General features: G+C 25.2%; 1 protein-coding gene across 1 annotated transcript in view; it reads left to right on the top strand.

Moving 5' to 3' along the window:
- LOC129615112 (out at first protein) overlaps positions 1 to 21,793 on the top strand; it is a 148,183-nt gene that overhangs the window by 12,286 nt on the left and 114,104 nt on the right. Inside the window, exons 2-3 of the mRNA XM_055530187.1 lie at positions 1,061 to 1,225; positions 1,309 to 1,416. Of these exons, the coding sequence (XP_055386162.1) occupies positions 1,061 to 1,225; positions 1,309 to 1,416 (273 nt within the window). The remainder of the gene's footprint in view (positions 1 to 1,060; positions 1,226 to 1,308; positions 1,417 to 21,793) is intronic.

Genomic DNA, 21,793 nt, shown 5'->3' with positions numbered 1-21,793 from the left:
CCTCTATCGCAAGCTTTGAATCTAGGTAAATAAGTTCTGAGCTATTGCTTTGATGGAAAGACATTGAAAGACACATGCCGAAAATGTAAAACATATATCTCTAATCGGAAAGTTATTGAAAAAATGATTAAAATCGAGTTACAAAAAATTTAGTAAATTTATAGAAAGAATTTTTTTGTGTAAGTATTGGCATAGTCTAATAATAAATTTTCAATCAAAAAAAATTTTTTTTTTGCAAGAGATGCCAGAGTTTCTGACACACACAAAGGTTTTGTCAAAGAGGAGCTAAATGTCTTAAATCGTGCTGGTAATCATATGACAGCAAAATGTAATAAAAAAGATAATTTTCAGGCTGGGTGTCAAAACTACAACAAGGAACACCTTGTCAGTTTTCGAAGCCCACGGAAGTCAAAAAAAACCCAATCTGTGTTAGGTTTTAAACATGATGTTATTTGAAACATAAAACTCAATACTGAACTGCAGACCAAAGATCAACTAGATTCTGAAGTGAAGGGTTTTATTAAATTGATATAGAAAGCCGCAAAAATACAAAAATTCTCTGAATTGAAACCTGTATCGAATAATTATCCTAAAGCTATAACTGATTTAATAGTGCAAAAAAGAGGGGTTAAACGTAAATTTCAAGTGTCGTGTCACAAAATATGTTGTAAATAGATTTTCTAAACACTCAAAAGAAAAGTAGAAAATTTTAAATCAGTATTATACGCAAGTTATATGAGGGGTTTATTGGAAACTAAAAAAACGATTTATTCGTTATGGAAAATTACGAAGAGTACCCAAAACCTATAAAGCGAATCCCCACACTCAAACAATCAGATGGATCATGGGCAAAAAATGATATAAAGCTGAAATATTTACAGTTGACTTAGAAGGAATTTTTCCCCCAAGTTAACTGAATTTTAGTAATTCGATAAAGTTTGTTCCGACTGTTTAATATTTAAAATTAAGAAATTGAAACCTTTGCAGTTCGTGGAGTTACTTGAATCAAATTTATCTGACAGGCTTTTTCGAATTAAAAATGACGAGGAGTTCTCCTCAGAGAAACCGTGTGTGTCTCAGGACAGTATTCGGGGCCTACATTATACGTGCCTTATACAAGCGATTTGCCAGATTTTGAGGGTGTTACTGTGTCTATATTTGCCGACGATACAGCAATATTGACAATAGGATCTGATGTTGAACAATCGACAAAAAATTACAGGAAGCAAGTAAATGGACAAATACACGGAAAATTAAGCTAACTGAAAGTAAATCTGTACAATGCATATTTCACAAAAAAAAATTTAGTAAACCCACAACCACTGCATTTCAATGGTGTCAAAGTATCAATCCAAGGAACAGCGAAATACCTAGGTATGACTTTGGATATCAAGCTCAGATCGAAAGAACAATAAGGTATTAGCTCCTGTCTTACCAAAATTGTCAACCTACAATAAGTTGTTGAAATATTACCAAATCATAAAGACTATATGGATGTATAGCTTGCAGCTCTGGGGCTGTGCAAAGCAAATACACATCAAACAAACAATATATGGTTAATGCTCCTTGGTATGTGCGCAATAGTTACAGTTGTAGGGATCTGGGTGTTCCCCAAGTAATTGAGGAAATAAAGAACATAGGGCTCGTTTGGAACAGTATGTATATTTCGTGGCCTCTCGACTTATAGGGGAGAGGGTATTGATTTACAGGAGAGACTGAAGCGAACGAGACCTCTCGATTTAGTCTAAAGCGCTGTGACAGCAGCTCCGTGCCTTCCTTTACGGAATGTACACACAAAAATACGATAGAGCCGAGCTAATGGTTAGACCGTTTGACTAGTCCGTCCGTTTCGGCACGTGGTCGAATTTCAGTAGAAATAAATTTAACCTATTTTTTTGATTGATGGTTAAGTGAATTGGTATTTTTTTTTATCTCTTTATATTTAATACAATATTATTACTTGTATCAAGTCTAAATGTAAGTTTGCAAATACGTAAATTATTTTAAAACTTTTTCTTAATTTTACATATATATATATGTTTTGGTGCACCTGTTTTACACTCTTAGACTTATAATTTGAGTTATTAGACGGATTATTAATAACTTATATATAATATGACAAATATGATATATAACTTATATATTAGATTATGTATATGCATAGATATTTTAATTTTATTTTGTATGATTATATTAAAGAAGGTATAAAAAATGTATATATGCTATATAACCATTGAAAGCCTTTTTTCAATGTAAATATATAATTATAATTATAGCTCAGGTGCCTTATGAAAATCCTCTTAGAAATATGCAAGCAAAAAGCTCATTTTATATAATTGAATTGGTATACAAATTTTTCTGCAAAGTATTTGACCTACGAAAAGAATAAAAAGTATATTTTTGTTGAAATAATTTTGAAGAAAAATGAAATTCTAAGTAGAAAACTTTTATGTTACTGCAGTATAGGGATTTTTTTTAGTAATTAAATTTAATAAAATATTTAATTTTTTAAAATAAATTTATGATTTAAAAATTTTGGTTGCATTATATTTTTTAAATATTTATTAAGGTAGATTGAGTTGTAGTTAAAAGATGATAGTTAATTATGGTAGATTTGAGTTATAGATAACTATAGCTTTTTCATTGTAAAATGAAGGTTATTATTTTTTTACAACACAAAACTTAATATAGTTGTTTCAAACTGACTTTGGGTTAAAATTCGGATATTAATGTTTTTGGGCAAAATATAAAAAAATAGCAAAAAAATTAGTTCATTTGTTGAACTTTTCTTCTGTCCGCCTTTGTCCATGTTCGCAAACCTTCTGAACTCTCTAAAATTGAAATTTCATACATATAAGTGGGTGAATATTTTAAGAGATTTATACGTAAGGCATGAAATTATTCAAGTTTTAACAAAAGTCTAGTTGGTTTTCATAATTTCAACAACTTTTTATTTGACAGCTTATTACAGAAATGAGAATATATGTATATATTTATACAATATCAACCAGCTGCCGCCGTTCTGTAATCAAAATGAGCTGCAAAATCTACCGTTCTTTTGTCATGCCTATTGCAAATTTGCATGCAATGATACAAACTGACAATGTAAATTATTGTTTTACTATAAATAACCTCATTGTATAAAAATTGAATAGTATATCTGCTGAGTCCAGTTTTACTGTTACTGTTTTATTTTTGACTACTTATAGAAATTAATTAATGGTTTATTTTATTAATTTTTTTTGTTCGTTTTCTAACTATAAATGTTTTACGATCAAGAAATATAATACATAATTAATCTTTACTCCCCTAAATAACGGTCGAAATCGAAATTTATGTTAACGTTCAGCTAAAAAGTATGCAATGACTACATATTTATGGCACGATATAAATTTGATGTATTAATGGGAATAATAGATAAGATTTTTTTTTTAAATTAGTTTCGCTTGTTTAGCAGAATTATGTACTTAAAGCAAAACTGTCTTAAATTGTTTTTATCTAAATTACATCAAATATTTTTTTATGCGCCTGATTCCATACAAAAAACTCTTATATAAACAGCTAAGTACAGGAAAAGTTAGGTTCTGTTAATGTTCAGTAATATTTTGAATTAGGATTTATTTGGTATGTTTAAAAGCTCATTGTGATATAAACTTTTTCCGCTAATAATTAAAATTAGTTTGTGGAATGCAGTTAGTATAAGGAAGATGATACGTTTCTTAAAATGAGGCTTTTTTCAACAATATAGGCTAATTATTTTTGACATTTAATGCCTCGGAAAATTGGATCCGTCAAACATTCGTATACATGAAGTAATTACCATATTTGAATGGGTAATATTTTCAATTATTATTAGGTATAAATTAGAGTATGTACGTGTTCATATAAACATACATGAATAAGTAAATTAAAAAATTTGCAATTTGTTTTTAGCAATAATTTATTAAAAAAAATGCTTCCTTTGTTTTTGGAAATGTTTCAAGTAACACATATATGCTTTTGGAAATCTTTCATGTATAATACATATAACGCATACATGTACATATATGTGTTTACAATGCATATATTAATTGATATACACTCACACGTATAAAAAGATATTGCGCTGTGCTTTTTAATTTTTCGTTGTTTCTATTTTTCCTTTTATAAAAAAATTTATATTATTAAAACTACATCTTTTTTAATATTAAAAGTCACGTTTCTATGATGAATATTTGTATTTAATCCTCAAAAACTGCTATTTTTAGGACTTTTCCAAAAATTTTTTGAAAAAAAGTGCTTATTAGTTCCACTCTGTCCATAGTAAAATAGTTAACTAGTGTAATAAATAGTTTATTTCGTTGGAAGAAAATTGTTTTCCATCTCCACCCCCTCTCAACTTATCGCCTCTTGAAATTTGTAAGATTTGATTTTTTGACGCTTTATATTTGCGAAACCGCAAGTTTTTGCAAATTTCTATGAACGGAAAAAGCTAACGATAAATTTCATGACATTAAAAAATATAATTATTTTTCTTAACTTACGCAATTAGCCCTTAAAATAGAGCGTAATGTTGACCCCTCTTTAAATTAATTTTTGCTTTATATCAAAGATTGCATAAATCGTACATCCTGAATATATGCAATCCTAGAAATAGTTTCGTATATGAATAAAAACATTTTTAATAGTGTAGTAGATATACATAGACTGTATTTAAAAGCAGCATTTTCACTAATTGTTGAAGCGAAAAGTGCTACAATACAAACCATTGGTTTGACGCAACTTTATTTTATTTTGTTTATGAAGCAAATTACAATGCGACAATTTTAACAGTTTTTCTTTTTTTTATTTGGAATTTCAAAAACCAATTTTGTTTCTCTTAAATTATTCTCTAAATTTAATTTTTTAGGGCAAATAATAATGTGCTATGCATATATTAAGTCATCATAATAAAACAACAATGATCAACAATTCAATATGTCAGAATTTAAAATCACAAAATACGTGCGTCAATATTTTTTGATTGTCCAATATTACCACAATAATTTTATTAGAAAATAAATTTAGATCCAACTAAGGGTTTTTAAGGGAGCACTTTTCAGTATTGAAAAAGCCAAAAATTTAAAATTATTGCATACATTTTCAATGAAAGAAAAAAAAATTGAAAGAAGCGTTAAGATAATGGAATTCGGAATTGAGAACTAATTATATGGTAGTAAAAAAATGTTTTTCTAATGAAATACTTTATTCATTAGTATCTTAAAACTGTTAATTTCAGTCTTCTAAAATGTGCAGAAGAAAAATGATTTAAAAAAAAACGACGAAAAAATTTTCTTCTACATAAATGAGTGTCTATTCGTGTATAAAATTTCAGCTTTATATTATGGATGAACTAAATAAAACTAATAAGCACATTTTATCCAATTTTTTTTTTTGGAAAAGTGGTAAAAATTAAATTAAATTAAGATGGTTTTTTATTATGAAATATGCAGTTACGATTTCCCAAATCAAGAGATTTTGTTAGGAGACTATGCATTTTTCTTTTTTGTTTAAATTTGTTATATTCATAGAAACTTTAAACTCAATTGCAACGATTGTAACTATGTTGTAGATATTAATTTATGATTTACACCTCAGATACCTAACATAATAATATATAACTTACTTTACTGCAGATGAATCTTGGATAAATTTGAAAAGGTATTTCAAAGGGTCTAGCGTCGCTTTTTAAAACTACATAAATTTACGATGCTTGGCTTAAACTATTAAACAAGAAAAAGACTTATTTCAAAAAGAAGACTTCAATATCTTTTTTAAATTTCGAAGAACTTCAGTTTGCCGTATATTCTAATTTTAAAAAATTAATCCAATTTCTTGCTACTTGAGTTTAGTTATAAGTCTTTTCATATAGTAATTTTACCGATTAATTAAAGTAATTTAGATTACTGAAAGTTGATAGTATGTACGTGTATAATTTGTAATTGACAATAATAGAATAATAGTAACATGGCAGAGGCAAATATTAACATTCATATAACGTATGTACACATATATTATATTTAAATTATAATAATCTGCCCAATATGTTATAGAAGGAAAAAAAGGGAGCCTTTATAATTGATTTTTTTTTTAAATCAATTTGTTCCGCAAGTCTTTTCAAAACTTAAGGTTTATAATATTCTAAAAAGTCTATTATATACCATACACTGCCTGTGTGTTATGTAATGTATGTATAACATTAGAGATGCTTAATACTATACTTTGAAATAGAGTAACCTTGTCCAAATTTCATTCAAATAACTAAATGTGTATATAGTCGTATGTTTGGGTATATATACCTTGATATATAGGTATATGTTACTTTACCAGTGTATAAAACGCCTCTATATATGTAGTTTTGTAATTCAAAGGGCTTATGACAACGTTAATTGTGCAATCGCTTTCAATAACATATAGAAACGAGAAAAAATAGAGTTGACCATTTCAACTCTGTGATACCCGTCCGACATTGTTATCCTATGTGCGAGTTATGAATATTCCACAGCTAACTATGGGACAGACTATGCCGTATTACTATATTAATTTATGCAAAATTTCTGTACTGCGTACTTTTTGTGTACAAAATTTCAGTACTCTTCAATATTTTCTAAGATATGGCCAAACTACGGCTGAGTAGTTTGGCTCCTTGTGATAACAGCTAAGTACGGCTGTTATCACAAGGAGTCAAGAAATTTCAACGATTTTTATCACACGTAACAACCCTAATTATATACTTGTTTTCACGAGATTTCTATATTATAATTCCAATAATTTCTGATATAAGGCCAAATAACTTTTGGGGCTGTATGGCAGCTACAAGAAGGAGCCAAACAATTTCAACGACTTTTATCAAACACATTGGCCCATCTAATTTATTCGTTTGTGTGAAATTTCAATATCACAGTTTTTATAGTTTCTGAAATATAGTCATATAAATTTGGAAGTTGTATGGCAGGTACCCGAACAGTACCATCAGAACCAATTTAAATATTGTTCTGGAATTTACTATAATAAGTCATTGCTGAAAATTTAGTGAACTTAGCTCAATTAGTTTTCGAGCTATCGTTGGGACGGGCGGACAGATGGTGAGACGAAGCGAAAGATTCAAAATTCGACGCTGATCGAAAACAAATAACATCTATATCTCAGACTATTATTTCTTAGCGTTACAAACAGTAAGACAAATTTAGTATACCGTTCGAATATACAATCGTACGGGTAAAAAATAGAACAGAAAATTAAAGCTCTTAAGAAAAACTTGCTTTTCCCCGAACAGCAAGAAAAGAAAAACTAAATAAAGGGTACATGTTGGAGTTCCAAACTAAAAAAAATGTAAAAAGAAAAAAATGAATTAAATCCTCTTTTTTTTTTAAAGAGCTTTGACTTCATTTAATTTTTTTTCCTTATATTTTATATTTCATTTATTTTTTCTCCTTTTTTAATTTTCAAACAATTTTATCGCCGAAAGCAATTTTATCATTAAACCGACATCATAAAATACAATTTAATTTTGCATGCCTTTTTCAAATATTTATTATTGATTCATTCATACGTTTATATTTGTAAGTATATGTATATATATGCAATAATCGGATTGTATGAGTGCATATTTCATATTACACAGTAAGACTTCTGTAACATGGCCTATGTATTACGACTTTGTGTAAGTTTTAAGACACAAACTCTTAGAATGGTAGTCTTACCCTTTTTGAAATTTTAATCTTGTCGGAAAAATGAAAAAAATAATTTTAACTGTGCACTGTGCAGGTTTTTTTCATATTGCAATAAAAGTTAAACAATTTCATTTATTACAAATTATTTATTAAACCAACTAGTGATTATAGGAGGTAAGATTAATTTTAATCATTTAGGCACCTGGCAAGGAATAATTATTATTAAAATTATTTGCATTAAATTTCAATGGTCAAAATAATTTTTTAAGATCAACACTAAATTTTAAATTTTTAACAAAATTACTTTTTGATTGCTCCGAAAATAAAAGTTTAACTGTACATGCCCTTATAGTACAAACATATACATTTTTATGAATAATGCTGCGTATAAATTTTCAAATATACACACATATGTATTTGTATACACAGATGATTCTTTTTGATGAAATCAGAAATACAAGGGACATACAAATCGTCTCAAAACAAAGTTTTGTTACAGTTTATGTTTTAGTTTATATTTTGATGTTTTGGATCGCTACCTATTTTATAAAAAAAAATAAATTTAGAAAAATTGTTAAATTTTATATAAAAATGTTCAGCTGTTCGATTTGCTGTTCAGTTGTATACTATAATGTTTTGAAAGTTTAAGTAAAGTATGCCCAAATTCTTAGATGCACGGTTTGCTTTATCCTTGCTTTGATTTGGCGTTTATAAAACATTAGTAGTGTCAGTAGACATTGTAAAAATTTTTAAGTTTATGAAAAATTTCAGTTTGGATCATAAAACTTGGGTGTCACAGTATCATATGCGTTAGGTGTATGAGTATGTAAGTATTTATGTAAGTAGAATAAATTGAAAACACGACAAGGTTGATAAAAATTTTATTTTTACTTTTGCTTTTTTTCTTTTTTAATTTTTTATTTATTTTACACTATACCTTTGGAAAAAAATATTAATACCTACTACATACACACTTGCATTTCTATAAGCAAACAAATTTATTTTTATTGCTAAGAGTGTATATGTGTTTGTGCTGCGAAAATAAAATCTCTAACAGAGTATTTAAAAAATATTAAAAAAAAATAGTACGTTATGTTGTATGAAAAATACTCGTATACTTGACATTTCGTTACGTTATTATCAGTTTTCAAGAATCGCAATAATAAATCAAGCCTTTAAGTATGCAATATTCAAAACAAAATAAAATTCTTTTTATAAAATACCTAATTGAAATATTACTTGTAAACAATATTTTGGATATTTGTTAGTGTACGTACATAACTAAGTGCACACTTACGTATACGTGTATGTCGTTTTTCTTCAAAAAAATATTCAACACCAAAATTTTTACATTTTTGCTTATTAAATTTGAATTAAATTAAAACTTTAGGATAACTTAAAGAAAAAAACAATTTTTCTTTTTTTCTGAGTTTTTTTGTGAATTTATTCAATTTTTTGTTTTAAAATAAAAAACTTTGTACAATATGTAAATTTAAAGTTTATTAAAGAATTCAATTACCCATGAGCACTGATACTTATAACTTTGTACTTATAAATTAATTTATGAGTAAGTTTGATTAATTTTTCCTTGTTTTTTTTTGTAATACAAGTTTTTGAAACGCAAAGCGTGACGAAATGGATCAAGTGAATTCACAAGTTTCTTGTTTCTTATTCACAAGTTGAAATTTGAAAACAATAATGTCTATGCATCTACAGAAGAATGAGAGTTTCTTTTTGTTTTTAAAACTGTGCAATTAAACATGATTAGATATTGGTCTCCAATCCACAATGTTAGATTAGTGATTCATTTCTCAAATTTTGTGTCATAGCTTACATACAAACGTATTTTATATATATGCATGCTTTGTTTGTAAGCTTCACGTTTAAAATTTAATTATTAAATTTATATTCAATATAAATGCAAATATTCATGTCCTTAAAATTTTAAGCTAGTCCTTCAAGTTTTTCGGAAATTTTGATTAAATGTAAATTTACAAAAAGTAATAAAAGGACGAAAAGTTTCCTTGCTATAGAAAACGTGAATGAACCTGAATGGCGCCAAGTTTGGCAGTCTGCTTTATACTGAATGTATAGTATTTTTCATATATTTACAGTTTTATAGCAGTCACTGTGAAAATGCAGGAAAAGGAAACTATTATATGTCATGTCGAATTTAACCCTTAGCTTGATATATGTTCATAATATTTATATTTTAATATATTTTATATTTTACGATTCCTTTTAGATTCTTTATGTTTTTGAATATATACAATAATTATAAAAACTTTTTGGAAAAAATAAAAGAATTCACTAGATTTTTGCTTACAATTTTAATTAAAGAACACTATTTTTTCATAATTTTCTTATATTTTATAGAAAATTAAATTCGTTTTCTCCTTCAATTTAATACGAGTATTTATAATGATATTAAATTTAAAAAATTTTGAAAACATAAAAATATACCCATATTTCAAATATTTACAATGCAATCATTTAAAAGCGAATGGTGCGAAACAGAATTATGTATTATTTTTAAAAAAGGAAAAAAAGAAGCCAAGGAAAAAAAGAAAACAAAAATTTATTTTAAGACAGCAAGGAACTGAAAATATTTAAGAAAAAGAATTACAGCATGGAACCAACATTGAATATTTTTATATATATATACGAGTAAATATACTATGTATATTATATAACAGTGATAGTGAACCTTTCTTAACGACGAGTCAAAATTATTATGGAAAACATTTTTAATTAGAATTTTAGATTAAAAATATTTCTCTGGGAATCTTTAATTACTTACCGAGTGTATTAAATATGTAATTTGTATATATATATATCTTTGATCATCATTAGTACGTAAAATTAAATAAAATTAATATTATGCTTTATATTAATTATAAATTCTTTAGATTCTTTAAATAAAAGAAAAATTTTTTTTATTATATACCTTATTACCTCTGCACCCTTCCTAAGAAAAATTAGAAATGGTAACGAGAATAATGTATAGAATATTAAGATTATTTTAAGTCTTACTGCATGTTGTTCTGTAAACTTGAAATTTAAATTTTAGATAGCAATATGGAAACGTAATTCAGATTTATTAGTTTCAAATAAATTAGGTTTATACATTTACTTTTTTAATAAAATTTAAGAACTATTCGGTAGAAGTTAGGTTAATATTTTTAATCAATAATTTTATTTTTTGCTTGGTTTACAAAACCCTTTGATTTGAGTTATTATTAATATTTTTAGGAAGTTCTTCCAAAAAGTAATTAAGAAAATTTTTTAAGTAAGGTTTTTCTCTTCTTTTGTCTACAAAACATTACACTCTTTAAAATATGAAGTTGAAATTGTATATTTTAATACATCTTTACGAAACCCATTTCCGTAGAAGAAAATTTTTATCTTTTTCCACTCCTATAAAAGTTATAACTCTCAAAGACCTAAAAATGCAATTTTTCTTTGGATTATTTTTTATGTGAAACTACAAACATTTTTTAAATTCTGCAAACACAGAAAAGTACGCAAATTACTTTAGTAATAAGTAGAGGTCTTTTTTATGAATCTAGTCTTAGAAACAATTATGTTTGTTTTTCAGAATATTGCAAATCTGTTCTTTTAGCATTCCAAAATTATTGATTGAATTTTTAATAAAAATGTAGTCTTATACTGTTTAATTAATTTAAATAAATAATTTCATTCGTTTTTAACTGAGTAAAACTTTCACTCAAAAAATTAATTTGGTTTAATATTGAATATAATTTGCTTACATGAACTACTTATTTTAGCTTAATATACTCGTATATTGCACTATATCACATGGTCATGAAAGTTGAATTTTTGTTTCTGTTCGATGAATTAATATAAAGTAGCTTGTTTTCTTTTTCAAAAACAAAATTACATTTTCACTTTTTTATATTGGATAACGAATCCCACTACATTTTCAAATACGCGAATAATGCAACCCTTAAGTTATTTTAAATATTTTATTTCTTTTTTTCCACTTTTATGGTTTCTTTGATTGTCTTAAATTTTTTAACTGTTCTATTTAAACATTGCTTTTTTTTGTTTTCATAAAATAAATTATTTATGTGTATTGTACTTTTTTTAGAGGGTGAACTTTTGTCCTCTTTTTCGATATTTTAGCAACAAATAGGATGTAGACAATAAACAGAAACCGTAAGGAATTCGATCAAATTATATTTTTTTTTAGTATTTGTAGTAACATTTTTTCCATATGTCATCAAAATGTGGAGAATTTTTGCATAATAATAAAACACTTTACTAGAATTCGTCTGTCATAATAAATTTTTGTTTATTTTTTGAATTTCAATATTAATTCATTTTAAAATAGTTTTTTTCATTAAAAATTTATATATGTATGTATGTATGTATGTATGAATTAAGTTTTTTATTTCAAATGACTTCATTTTTCATTGTTTTTTACATTTTCGTAAGTACGAACACCCCAATTAAATGTAAAATAAGAAAAAAAAATGGTCAAATTGTTTCAGGTGGAAAGATACATGAAAAAAGCAACATTTATATGTGTTTGTATGTTTGGATATAGAGGATACACAAAATATTTTAAACGTATTTTATATAAAATTGCTTTTTTGTTTTATTAAATATTTCAGTAAGTTTTTTTTAAAAGGAAAATAAATGACTAAATTCTTAATAAACTAATCAAATACATGGTATTCACGGAAGAATTTCAGGGATGAGTCTTTCATCAATTTCCAGCAAAAACATACAAAAAAAAAAACAAAAAAACAAAAAAATAACAAAAAAAAAAAAAAAAAAAAAACAATAATAACAAAAATTTTCGAAAAAGTTCGCGTTTTGTAAAAAAAAATTTCAAAAAAACAAAAATTCTGACGTCGACGAGTTATATTTTGTAAATTCGGTACATTTTGTTTCAACAGGCTTTAGTTCGAAAACGAGCATATTTGCGCCCTCTCCACCCATACAATTTTTTGCTAGAAGTCGATCGAAAAATCATCCCTGAATATATTTGCGTCTTAAGGGAAACAGTCTGTATAAGAAGAAAGGTGTATATTGCACACACATATGTATAGATTAAACAAATAGTATAAGAGAAAATTATCTTTATTAATGAAAAAAAATTGTGCCTAAAAAACAAAAACTTTTAAGAATGTTGTGCAAAAAATATTGATGTTTTTTAACAAGAGGTTTGAATGATTTATTTAATATTTTAGCCTAAAACTATTATTATTATTAATAACAAAATTAGGTACGAAGTATAATAAATTGAGCTATTTTGGCGAGTATTTGTTAAAATCTCAAAAAATTATAATATAGAAAGCAAAACATTTAAATTTTATCTAGAAATCTAGGGTTTTTGTTTCAGAACATGAAATCTACATGTTTTGGCCGAAAGAATTTTTGGCTGAAAGAAAAATAATTATTTTTTTCACTAATTTGAAAAAAAAATGTCCTTGAAGAACCTTATAACTAAGCAGTAGTTCCAAAAATTTTTCTGACAAAATGTATTTTAGTTTTTTTACCGTTTCGCTTGAAGTTGAAAATATTTACACTAATGACAAATAAAATGATAAAATATTTACACAAATTATGTTCTGAAAGAAAACTCTAGAAATGTTTATATTTAAAGCCACTCAAAACTTGCATAGACTAAACAGTATATTAAATTTTAAATTGAATTTATATACGTTTTAATAATACTCAAATACATTGCGATTTGTTCATATTTTTCTTGGTATATATGTACGGGGGGCAAGTGATTGAACATTTAAAAAATTTGATGAGAATAATTTTTTTTTTTATTTTGTCAGTTAATAAATTTCTAATCTACGTAATTTTCTTGTAAGATACCTGATATTAATTCACTGCCGCATGTTTATATTTAAATTTTCCATTGCTGGTTTTAGATTGAACCTTGAAAAAATATATGTATTTTTTTTAAGAATAAAAAATTTTAAAATTTGTTTACATATATGTATATGTTTATATGTATGTGTACAAGTATAAACGAAATTGTGGCAGTATCTTTGAATATCTAATAAAGGATCTTTATTTTCACCCTTAAGAAAGGAAAAAAATTTTTTTTTTTGTTTTCTTTTTTCTTTTTACTTCATTCATATTGAATAAAAAAAAATTCCAAATATAATATATAATGACCGATTTTTTTTTTCTTTTCTCTATAATTTTTCTATATCATGATAGTAGATGTACATTATTGTAAATACCATGATAGTAGATGTATAAAGATGTACATATGTGTACATAGAAATATATATTAAATACATTTATTTTTTATTCTTTATAGTTTTTTTCTTATAAGCTATTTATATACTTATTTATATACACACATACATACATATTCATGTACACTTATATCACTTAATTCTTGTGTATTTTATATAGGTATTTATATATATCTATGTCTTTATTATAATAACCATCTTAAATTTTTTAAGAATACAAAATATATATATATTTATAAAGTGTGTTTACAAAAATGTGTTGTTGTATGTACATAACTGTATGTGCTATATAATATGACATCCTTCAAGATTTTTTTCAAACTTTTTATATTACTATAAGAATCGAAATGAATAGGATATTTTCTTACATTTTCTCATTAATTATACCCTTATATGCATACATACATTCTTACATATTATTTATATAATTATTGTACACCTACATATTTAACATTATATTATAGAGGTATTTTTCTAATATGAAAAATATGTTTTTTTTTTTTTTTTAAATATACCGGGTGTCTCGCTTCTCAGTAATACCCGCGAAATAGGAAGGAAAAAGTAATTTTCTTCATCTAAATTTCGTAAACTTAAATAATTTTTTGATACCGATAATACATATGTACGTCGCAGTAAAAAAGTGAAAATTAAATACTTTGGGATTTTGTAACTAGGAATTCTAAGAAATTCTAAAAGGTGTTGTAATTAATAATTGTGTAAACAGGAATATAATTAAATTTCGAACACTCTGTATATATAAATGTGTACGTATTATAAATACTTTTCCTATGCTTATATGTTGATATATGCGTTTATCCTTCATGTATGTTTAGTATATTGTATTGCACACTATTGTAAAAGAGAAATTCTTACATATTATTGCGATCTGAGTTTATAATGTGGTGTGCCTTTTATTCTATTTTATTATTTTTAGTTTACATATGTATTCACGTATCTACTCATATGGAGAACACATACTTAAAAACGATTTTTCACTTTTGTCAGCTCTTTATTGTTATTTTAATAATCACTTTACCTGCTTCTTTATTTATTCGTTATGTTTTTTTTTGCTTAAATTTTTTTTTTATTTTTTTGTATTTAATTTTTTTGCTTCTTGCCTATTAAAGTTAAAAAAATAAGAAGCAGAAAAGAAAACGTCGCATTATGTAGGCAAAAAATACTTTTTTTTTCTCGTTCATTTATTTTTTTTTATTATTTGCTTTTTTGTTAGATTATGTGTGCATTTATAACTAAATTTCTTGTATCAATTCTATAAATTTTGTATTTTTATGTATGTATCTTGTATGGATCTCTTCATATGTGTAGTTGTCTATACATATACAATACAATACGTTTACAGAGTAATATTTTAATAAAATTTAATACAGTGTAGTAGCTTTCTATATCCTTTCTGCAATGTCAAGTAAAAAAAAATAACCAAGTGAGGAAATACTACACATGTGGGAATTTAATTAACAAAATTGTTAATAAAATCGAAGGCAAAAATTTTTGTTATGAAAAACAAATTTTTCAATATTTTGGAAAACCTATAAATATTATATTAGAGATAATATTTACATAGTGTAATGATTTCAGTTACTTTACTTACCTTGATTGCTTGATAAATTTCTACAAAATCCGAGCACTATAAAAGTAAAAACAATTTTTTTTTTCATCATCATTAAAAGTATTTTTAAACTATTTCTTTTAGTTTTCCACTTATGTATTAAAAAATTTTTAAAAAATTTTCTATATAAAGTTTTTTTGTGAAATTTTTCAAAATTTTGTTTTTTAAATTTTGTAGAGAATATTTTTGCATCTTTTTGATGTTTTTTCTTTTTTAATTTTAAGTCAATTACTTTATGAGTATAAAATATGCTACCATAAGTACACAGTTTTCCCTTTTATAAACCTATTTTGAAGTCCTTAAATTAGTATTTTTTCATGATAATTAGAGACCAATTAATGAAAAACAAGAAGATAAATTTTGGTTACCTAAAAAAATTAGCTAAATACGTAAGTACCGTACATCTACAATTTCATAAAATATTTCTCCAAAACAAAATGAAACCGAAAACTACAAGAACAAAATTTTTCTTTTACAAATGCACGTGCACTCTCTTTAATTAGTCACGAATTATCTTCAAAACGGTAAGAGTATAATACTGTAATATTATTCTTAAGTTTTAAAATTAAATATAATTCTCTAGTGAAATTTACAACGAAAATATATAAAAAAAATATAATACTTAATTTCATTGCTGCAGTGATGATACACTGATCTGAAAGTGATACCCAATGTATTTTATACAATATATTTTTAATGTTATTTTAGTACATATATTTGAAATGATATAGTAATTATGTACATACTTATTTAAATAAAGACGGAAAAGAATAAAAAAATGAAGTACGAGCTGAAATAACCCAAGTACGAGCCACTGTTTTTTTAATTTTGGAGAAAAAATTTTTTTTTTTTTGGTAATTTTTAAAGTTAACGAATTGTCCGTTTTTTTCAATTCTGTTTTTTGTATACAAACTAAATTTTCTTATTATGTGTATTCGGCAATATTTTAGTAATTAAGTATGTTGTACAATATTTTACAACCACGAAGTTAAGCATAAGTATGTAAAATATAAATTTCTTATTTATACATTTAAGTTTATAATATTATTAAACTTTTTACGAAAAAATTTTCAAAAAAATTTTGATGATAGAAATTTTTGCTATATTTGAAGATTTGAACATCAACATTCATGTACATGCATACGTATATTTATGCAGTTTTATGTGAAATGTTATAGTAACTGAATAGAATGTATAGTCCGCAAGTAATTTTAATTAAAATTTTAATTCACAGTGAGAGCATCCTTTCATAAACATTTGAAAATTAATTGTATTTTTCCTGAAAAACCAGAAATATAAGTTCAATCTGAATTCCTAGAGTAAAACACCTTAAGTGAATCAGGTTATTAGTGCAATAAAAAAGTCAAGGAATATGTAAGTTTCCTAGAAGAATTTATAAGTTCACAGTTTGGTAGAAAAAAATTTGAAAAGAGAAATACAATTCAAAATCGACTACTTGTAGTTAGAAATACGTGATAAAAAGACAAATCTATATAAACTTAGTGTACATATTAATTTTTTCAGAAACAGAAATACTGTATGCAGTAAAAGCTATTTATGATTCATTTAGCAAATTGAAAAAAAATATTAGAAAATTGCATATTTTCAGGCGTGCATTTATTTTTTCGTCTTTAATATTAACAATAAAATTATGAATAAGTAACTTGCTCATAATAATTGAATAAAAATAATTGTTCACTCATATTCGATCTGATATTGTATTAATCTATAAATTCAGTCTTCGAATATAAAATCAAGGCATGTTGGAAAAACTGACATAAAAACTGACAAATTTTAATTTTATTTTAACCATTCTTAATTATTGTATATTAATATTTAGTATTTTAAAATTAATTAATTATAATTTAAGCCTACTCAGAAAGGCCATTATTTCAAGACAATAAAATTTTGTAATAAATATTTGTTTAATATGAAATAACATTAAAATTAATGGTTTATTATAACAAATTCCCTTAATAATGACTTAATTTACTTTGGCGCAAAAGCGGTTTTAATTTTCTTTTGTTGTTTTTCAACCAAAAAGACCAAGAGAGAAGAAAAAACAAAAATAATTTAAAATTGTAATCCGATTCTAATTAATCTAATAAAATTTTATTAGGTATTCTTCAAATACCTTTATATATTAAAAATATTTTTGTATACAAGTGTTGTACTCGTACTTATCTGAATTTGATATACTTACATACTCTCACCTTAATATAAAAATCTTAAAATGAAGATATGAAAAGGAAATTAGTTAAATGAAATTCTATACATACATATGAATATATACACAATTAATGTTTCAGAACTAATAGTGACAATGTTTTTTATTTCTTTTGGTTGTTTTAAATTGCTTGAAATATTGTTCCATAGTTCTCGCGTTTTTAGAAGAAAATTTAACGTAAAGGTATCAATTAAGCATAGGAGTATGCACGTAGGAGTAAGTGTTACACTGTTAGAACCCTATCAATCACAAACAGAATAGAAATGTTATTTTATTGAATTTTATTTAATGAATGTGCTATTTGTATTTGATGGATTTGAAAATTTGTTGAAATAGTCTGTGAATAAAAATATTTTATGTTGTATTTGAAAAAATGGATCAAAATGAACTTAAAATCATCCTGTACTTAAAGAAACGTAAATTGTTCTATTAATTTCTTTTTAATTGAAATTTTGATTTTACAGAGTAGATGGATTCCTTTATACAAATTAGTACAGCTACAAAACATAAATGTTTACTTATTTGATTATGTAGCGTAAGTTACTAAAAATAAAAACGGAATTCTGATTTTCCGAAAACATTATCAGCAATTTAGGATACATAAAAAATAGCATATTTGTTTAGAAATTTAAGTATAATTTAACTAAGTATAATTTTCTGTTATAATTTATTGTTTAAAGTATGAAGTAAATATACGTATATTGTGGCGTAATATTAGCGTAAAGGATTTATAAATTTGCTTAATGGATTTTTTTTTATTGATCCTTTTTTCAAAAATGTGAGAAAGTGCCAAATTTTAGCAAGTTTAATGTTTGCCAGAGTGTCAGCTTTTTTGCGAAAAAAAAGTTTTCTGTTTCACTGTTTAATCTATTTTATTTATTTTATGTTATTGAATTTTTGTACCAGTCATGCTTTTGTAAAACAAATCAATTATTAAAATGAAATTGTATATTTCTAGGGTTTGCAGTTAAAAGTACAGAAAAAAATTAAATTATAGATAGGTAGTTAATAGTTAATCATGTAAGTTCAGTGAAATTTTTCTATAAGGATTTTCTGTCTTAAACAAATTTTAAAAAGCTAAAAAAGTTGCAGAAAAATTCAAAATATTATGTTAAAAAAGTTTACTAAATTCAAAGTCTCTTGAACGCCAATATCAAATGTCTTTGAATTTAGTAGAACATCAATGTTCGAATATGTCTGAATTTGATAACGCTATGCAATCGAAATTTGTTATTTATTGTCAACTAATGCATTTGCGTTTTTTCGAAGGAATAATCAATGAATTTAAAGCCCAATTCTTAATGATCAAATTTAATTAGATGTTATCTTATAAACAAACAAATTTTTAAATATACAATTATGCATGTAGTTCATCTCTAAAATCGCTAAATATGTTTGTAAAATTTTTATACATATATAATTGTTTCTGTTTCTTTTATATATTATACTGAAATCCCCTTCAAAATGCAATCAATATGTAAAGAAATTGGTGTAACTTTATTCTTGTGTATGCATAAGTTAATAGTTCCTTTAAGTTCTTATTCAAAATTGCACTGTGTCTAAGGCGGCCTCACCTTAGAAATAACATTGGCTTGGTTCACAGTGTTTGAATAAAAAAGAATGTTTAAGGTTTAATGTTATCTTTATTCTGCCTTTTCTTTAATAATTACAAGCTTTTTATAATAAAAATATTGCATATTAAGCAATTTCAAATATCGTGTGCGTTTAACATAAAAAATCAATTTTAATAACAAGTTTATCGTATGCTAAATTGAATAACAAAAATATTGCAACCTAATCAAATTTGGAAAATAAAATATTATTGAATACTTTAGGTGGCGTGTGTTAACTTATACGTTTAATTAAAAATATTCAACTTTGATTTCATCGTTAGAATTAAGAAATTAATCGTTATACGAAATTCAATAATTAGCTTATTAATGAAAACTATTTCATCATAATAATACTACGAAAAGAGAAATGAAACCACAAACAAAAATTTTATTGTTATAATAATCATTTATTATTAATTATTTATTTATTCCAGTTTAGCTATACATATATGAAATTAATTGAACAATATTTTAATAAACACTCTTTATAGTATATAAGGTTACCCCATCTTAACCTGATTCTTCAATAAACAATAACGTACGCATTTAATAATTACCCAATTGTGTTGACATATATATATTTTAATATCTTCTAAGATTAAAAATAATAAGGGACCACCTTAAAATGTAACATCACGTATTATATTTGAAATATGAAAAAAAATATTTTGCAAGCATGATGCAGGTGTAGGTGTTTAATGACAGTATTGTGGAGTAAATAAAGTTTGGTTTCAAATCTATATTAAGCTGGAAGCGCCTTCATCTAATTATGTATTACAGAATACGTTCTGCATTATATTTGATTATTAAATCTTCGGATTGCTTAAAGTGCGATGGTTCTCCCAGAGCAGGGTAATAGAATTTAAAATGAACTGAAATTTTAAGGGGCATTACAAAATTTTTGTCACGTGCGCTATATAAATGAATATTTCAGAATATCAACTTTCACTCTGTGCAAAACAATTAATAGCTTAGTCTCACGAAATTGTGAGTAGTAATGGTTAAAAAAAATTGTTAGAATTTTTTTAACTAATTAAAGCAAAATTAGCCGGTGGTTTGTGGGGACAGGTAGCCGAGTGGTCTCAGGTGTAGAAATATAACGACCAGGTTCAAATCCTAGGAGGAATCATAATTAAAAAATCGTTAATTAATTACAAATGACAGCGGATCTAATATTAGCTAAAAAATGTCCAATATTAGTATAGCATTTTTCCATTAAATTAAACCATTTTTGCATTAACTATTTTTACTGGAAATTAACCTTTTTTTACTTTAAAACTTTAAAATAAGCTTTTTTTTTTAATTAATCTTTTTTAAAATATTTTCATAACTTTTTTTTTCAATTTAACATATATTTTTTTTAATTAACGTTTTTTTTTTTAATAAACTTGTTTGCTTTCAAATTAAATTTTTTTTCCCCGAAATTAACCCTTTTATAAAAAGTTTAACTATTTAATGAAAATTAATAAATCTAATGATAATGTATTTAAAAAATTAATAAAGGAAACAAAAAATAAAATTTGCTAATGATAACGAATAAGCATATGAAAATATGTATGTATACTTGTGCGTTATTACATATTATTATTCTTCTTATAACACAGGTAAAGGTACAGGATATGCTCATAACCTTGTATTCAATAATAGTGGAAATGGATAATTTTGATGCCTAAATGTTGTTATCATTTTTTAACGCTAAAACACAGCAGACGAAGAAATGAAAGATGAATTCCTCAAGCTTATGTCAGTCATGAGCGATTGCCCATAAAACCGATATTGTAATACTGATGAACCTTAATGCAAAAACTGGCTCCAGAAGTGAGTTCGATCCGAGAGAAACATGTATTTATGAGGGCTCTAAGGTATAAAAGAAGCTGTTCTTTTCATCATAATAACATCCTTAAATATGTTTAGAAATCACCAGCCTGTCGCACAAAATATTGGATAGAAAGTCGTGGAGGTCATTTGCCCATTATGCTATTCCATATATAACCGTATACTGTATACTACATAAATCAATAAAAAATTTACAATTTTTAATTATAAACCTGTGTTTTCTATCAAAATTACTTCTTGCATGAATTTTGGGACAACCTTCACTTGTGTTACTTGAGAATCTTTCAAAAATATGTTACAGATTTAAATTCAGAATTGGCACATAAAATCCCTACTACGGTCAACAGGTGTAATAATATTACATTCATTCATGTTTGTAGACATGAGTAGGTGTGATATCCAAATCATCTCAAAACTAATAGAAATGAATGTTAGCTAAACAGTACGTTGTAAAAAAAATTTAAAGTTTATTTTTATGTTTTGGATCACTATTTTCGATAACGGAAAAAATACATGTTACTTAAATACATATAAGTTTGGAATTCAAAAAA

Source organism: Condylostylus longicornis, unplaced genomic scaffold, assembly GCF_029603195.1.
Source record: "Condylostylus longicornis isolate FDR11 unplaced genomic scaffold, ASM2960319v2 ptg000135l, whole genome shotgun sequence".
NCBI lineage: Eukaryota > Metazoa > Arthropoda > Insecta > Diptera > Dolichopodidae > Condylostylus > Condylostylus longicornis.
Note: the sequence above shows the minus strand (reverse complement) of the source record. Positions and strands in the feature narration are given on the sequence as shown.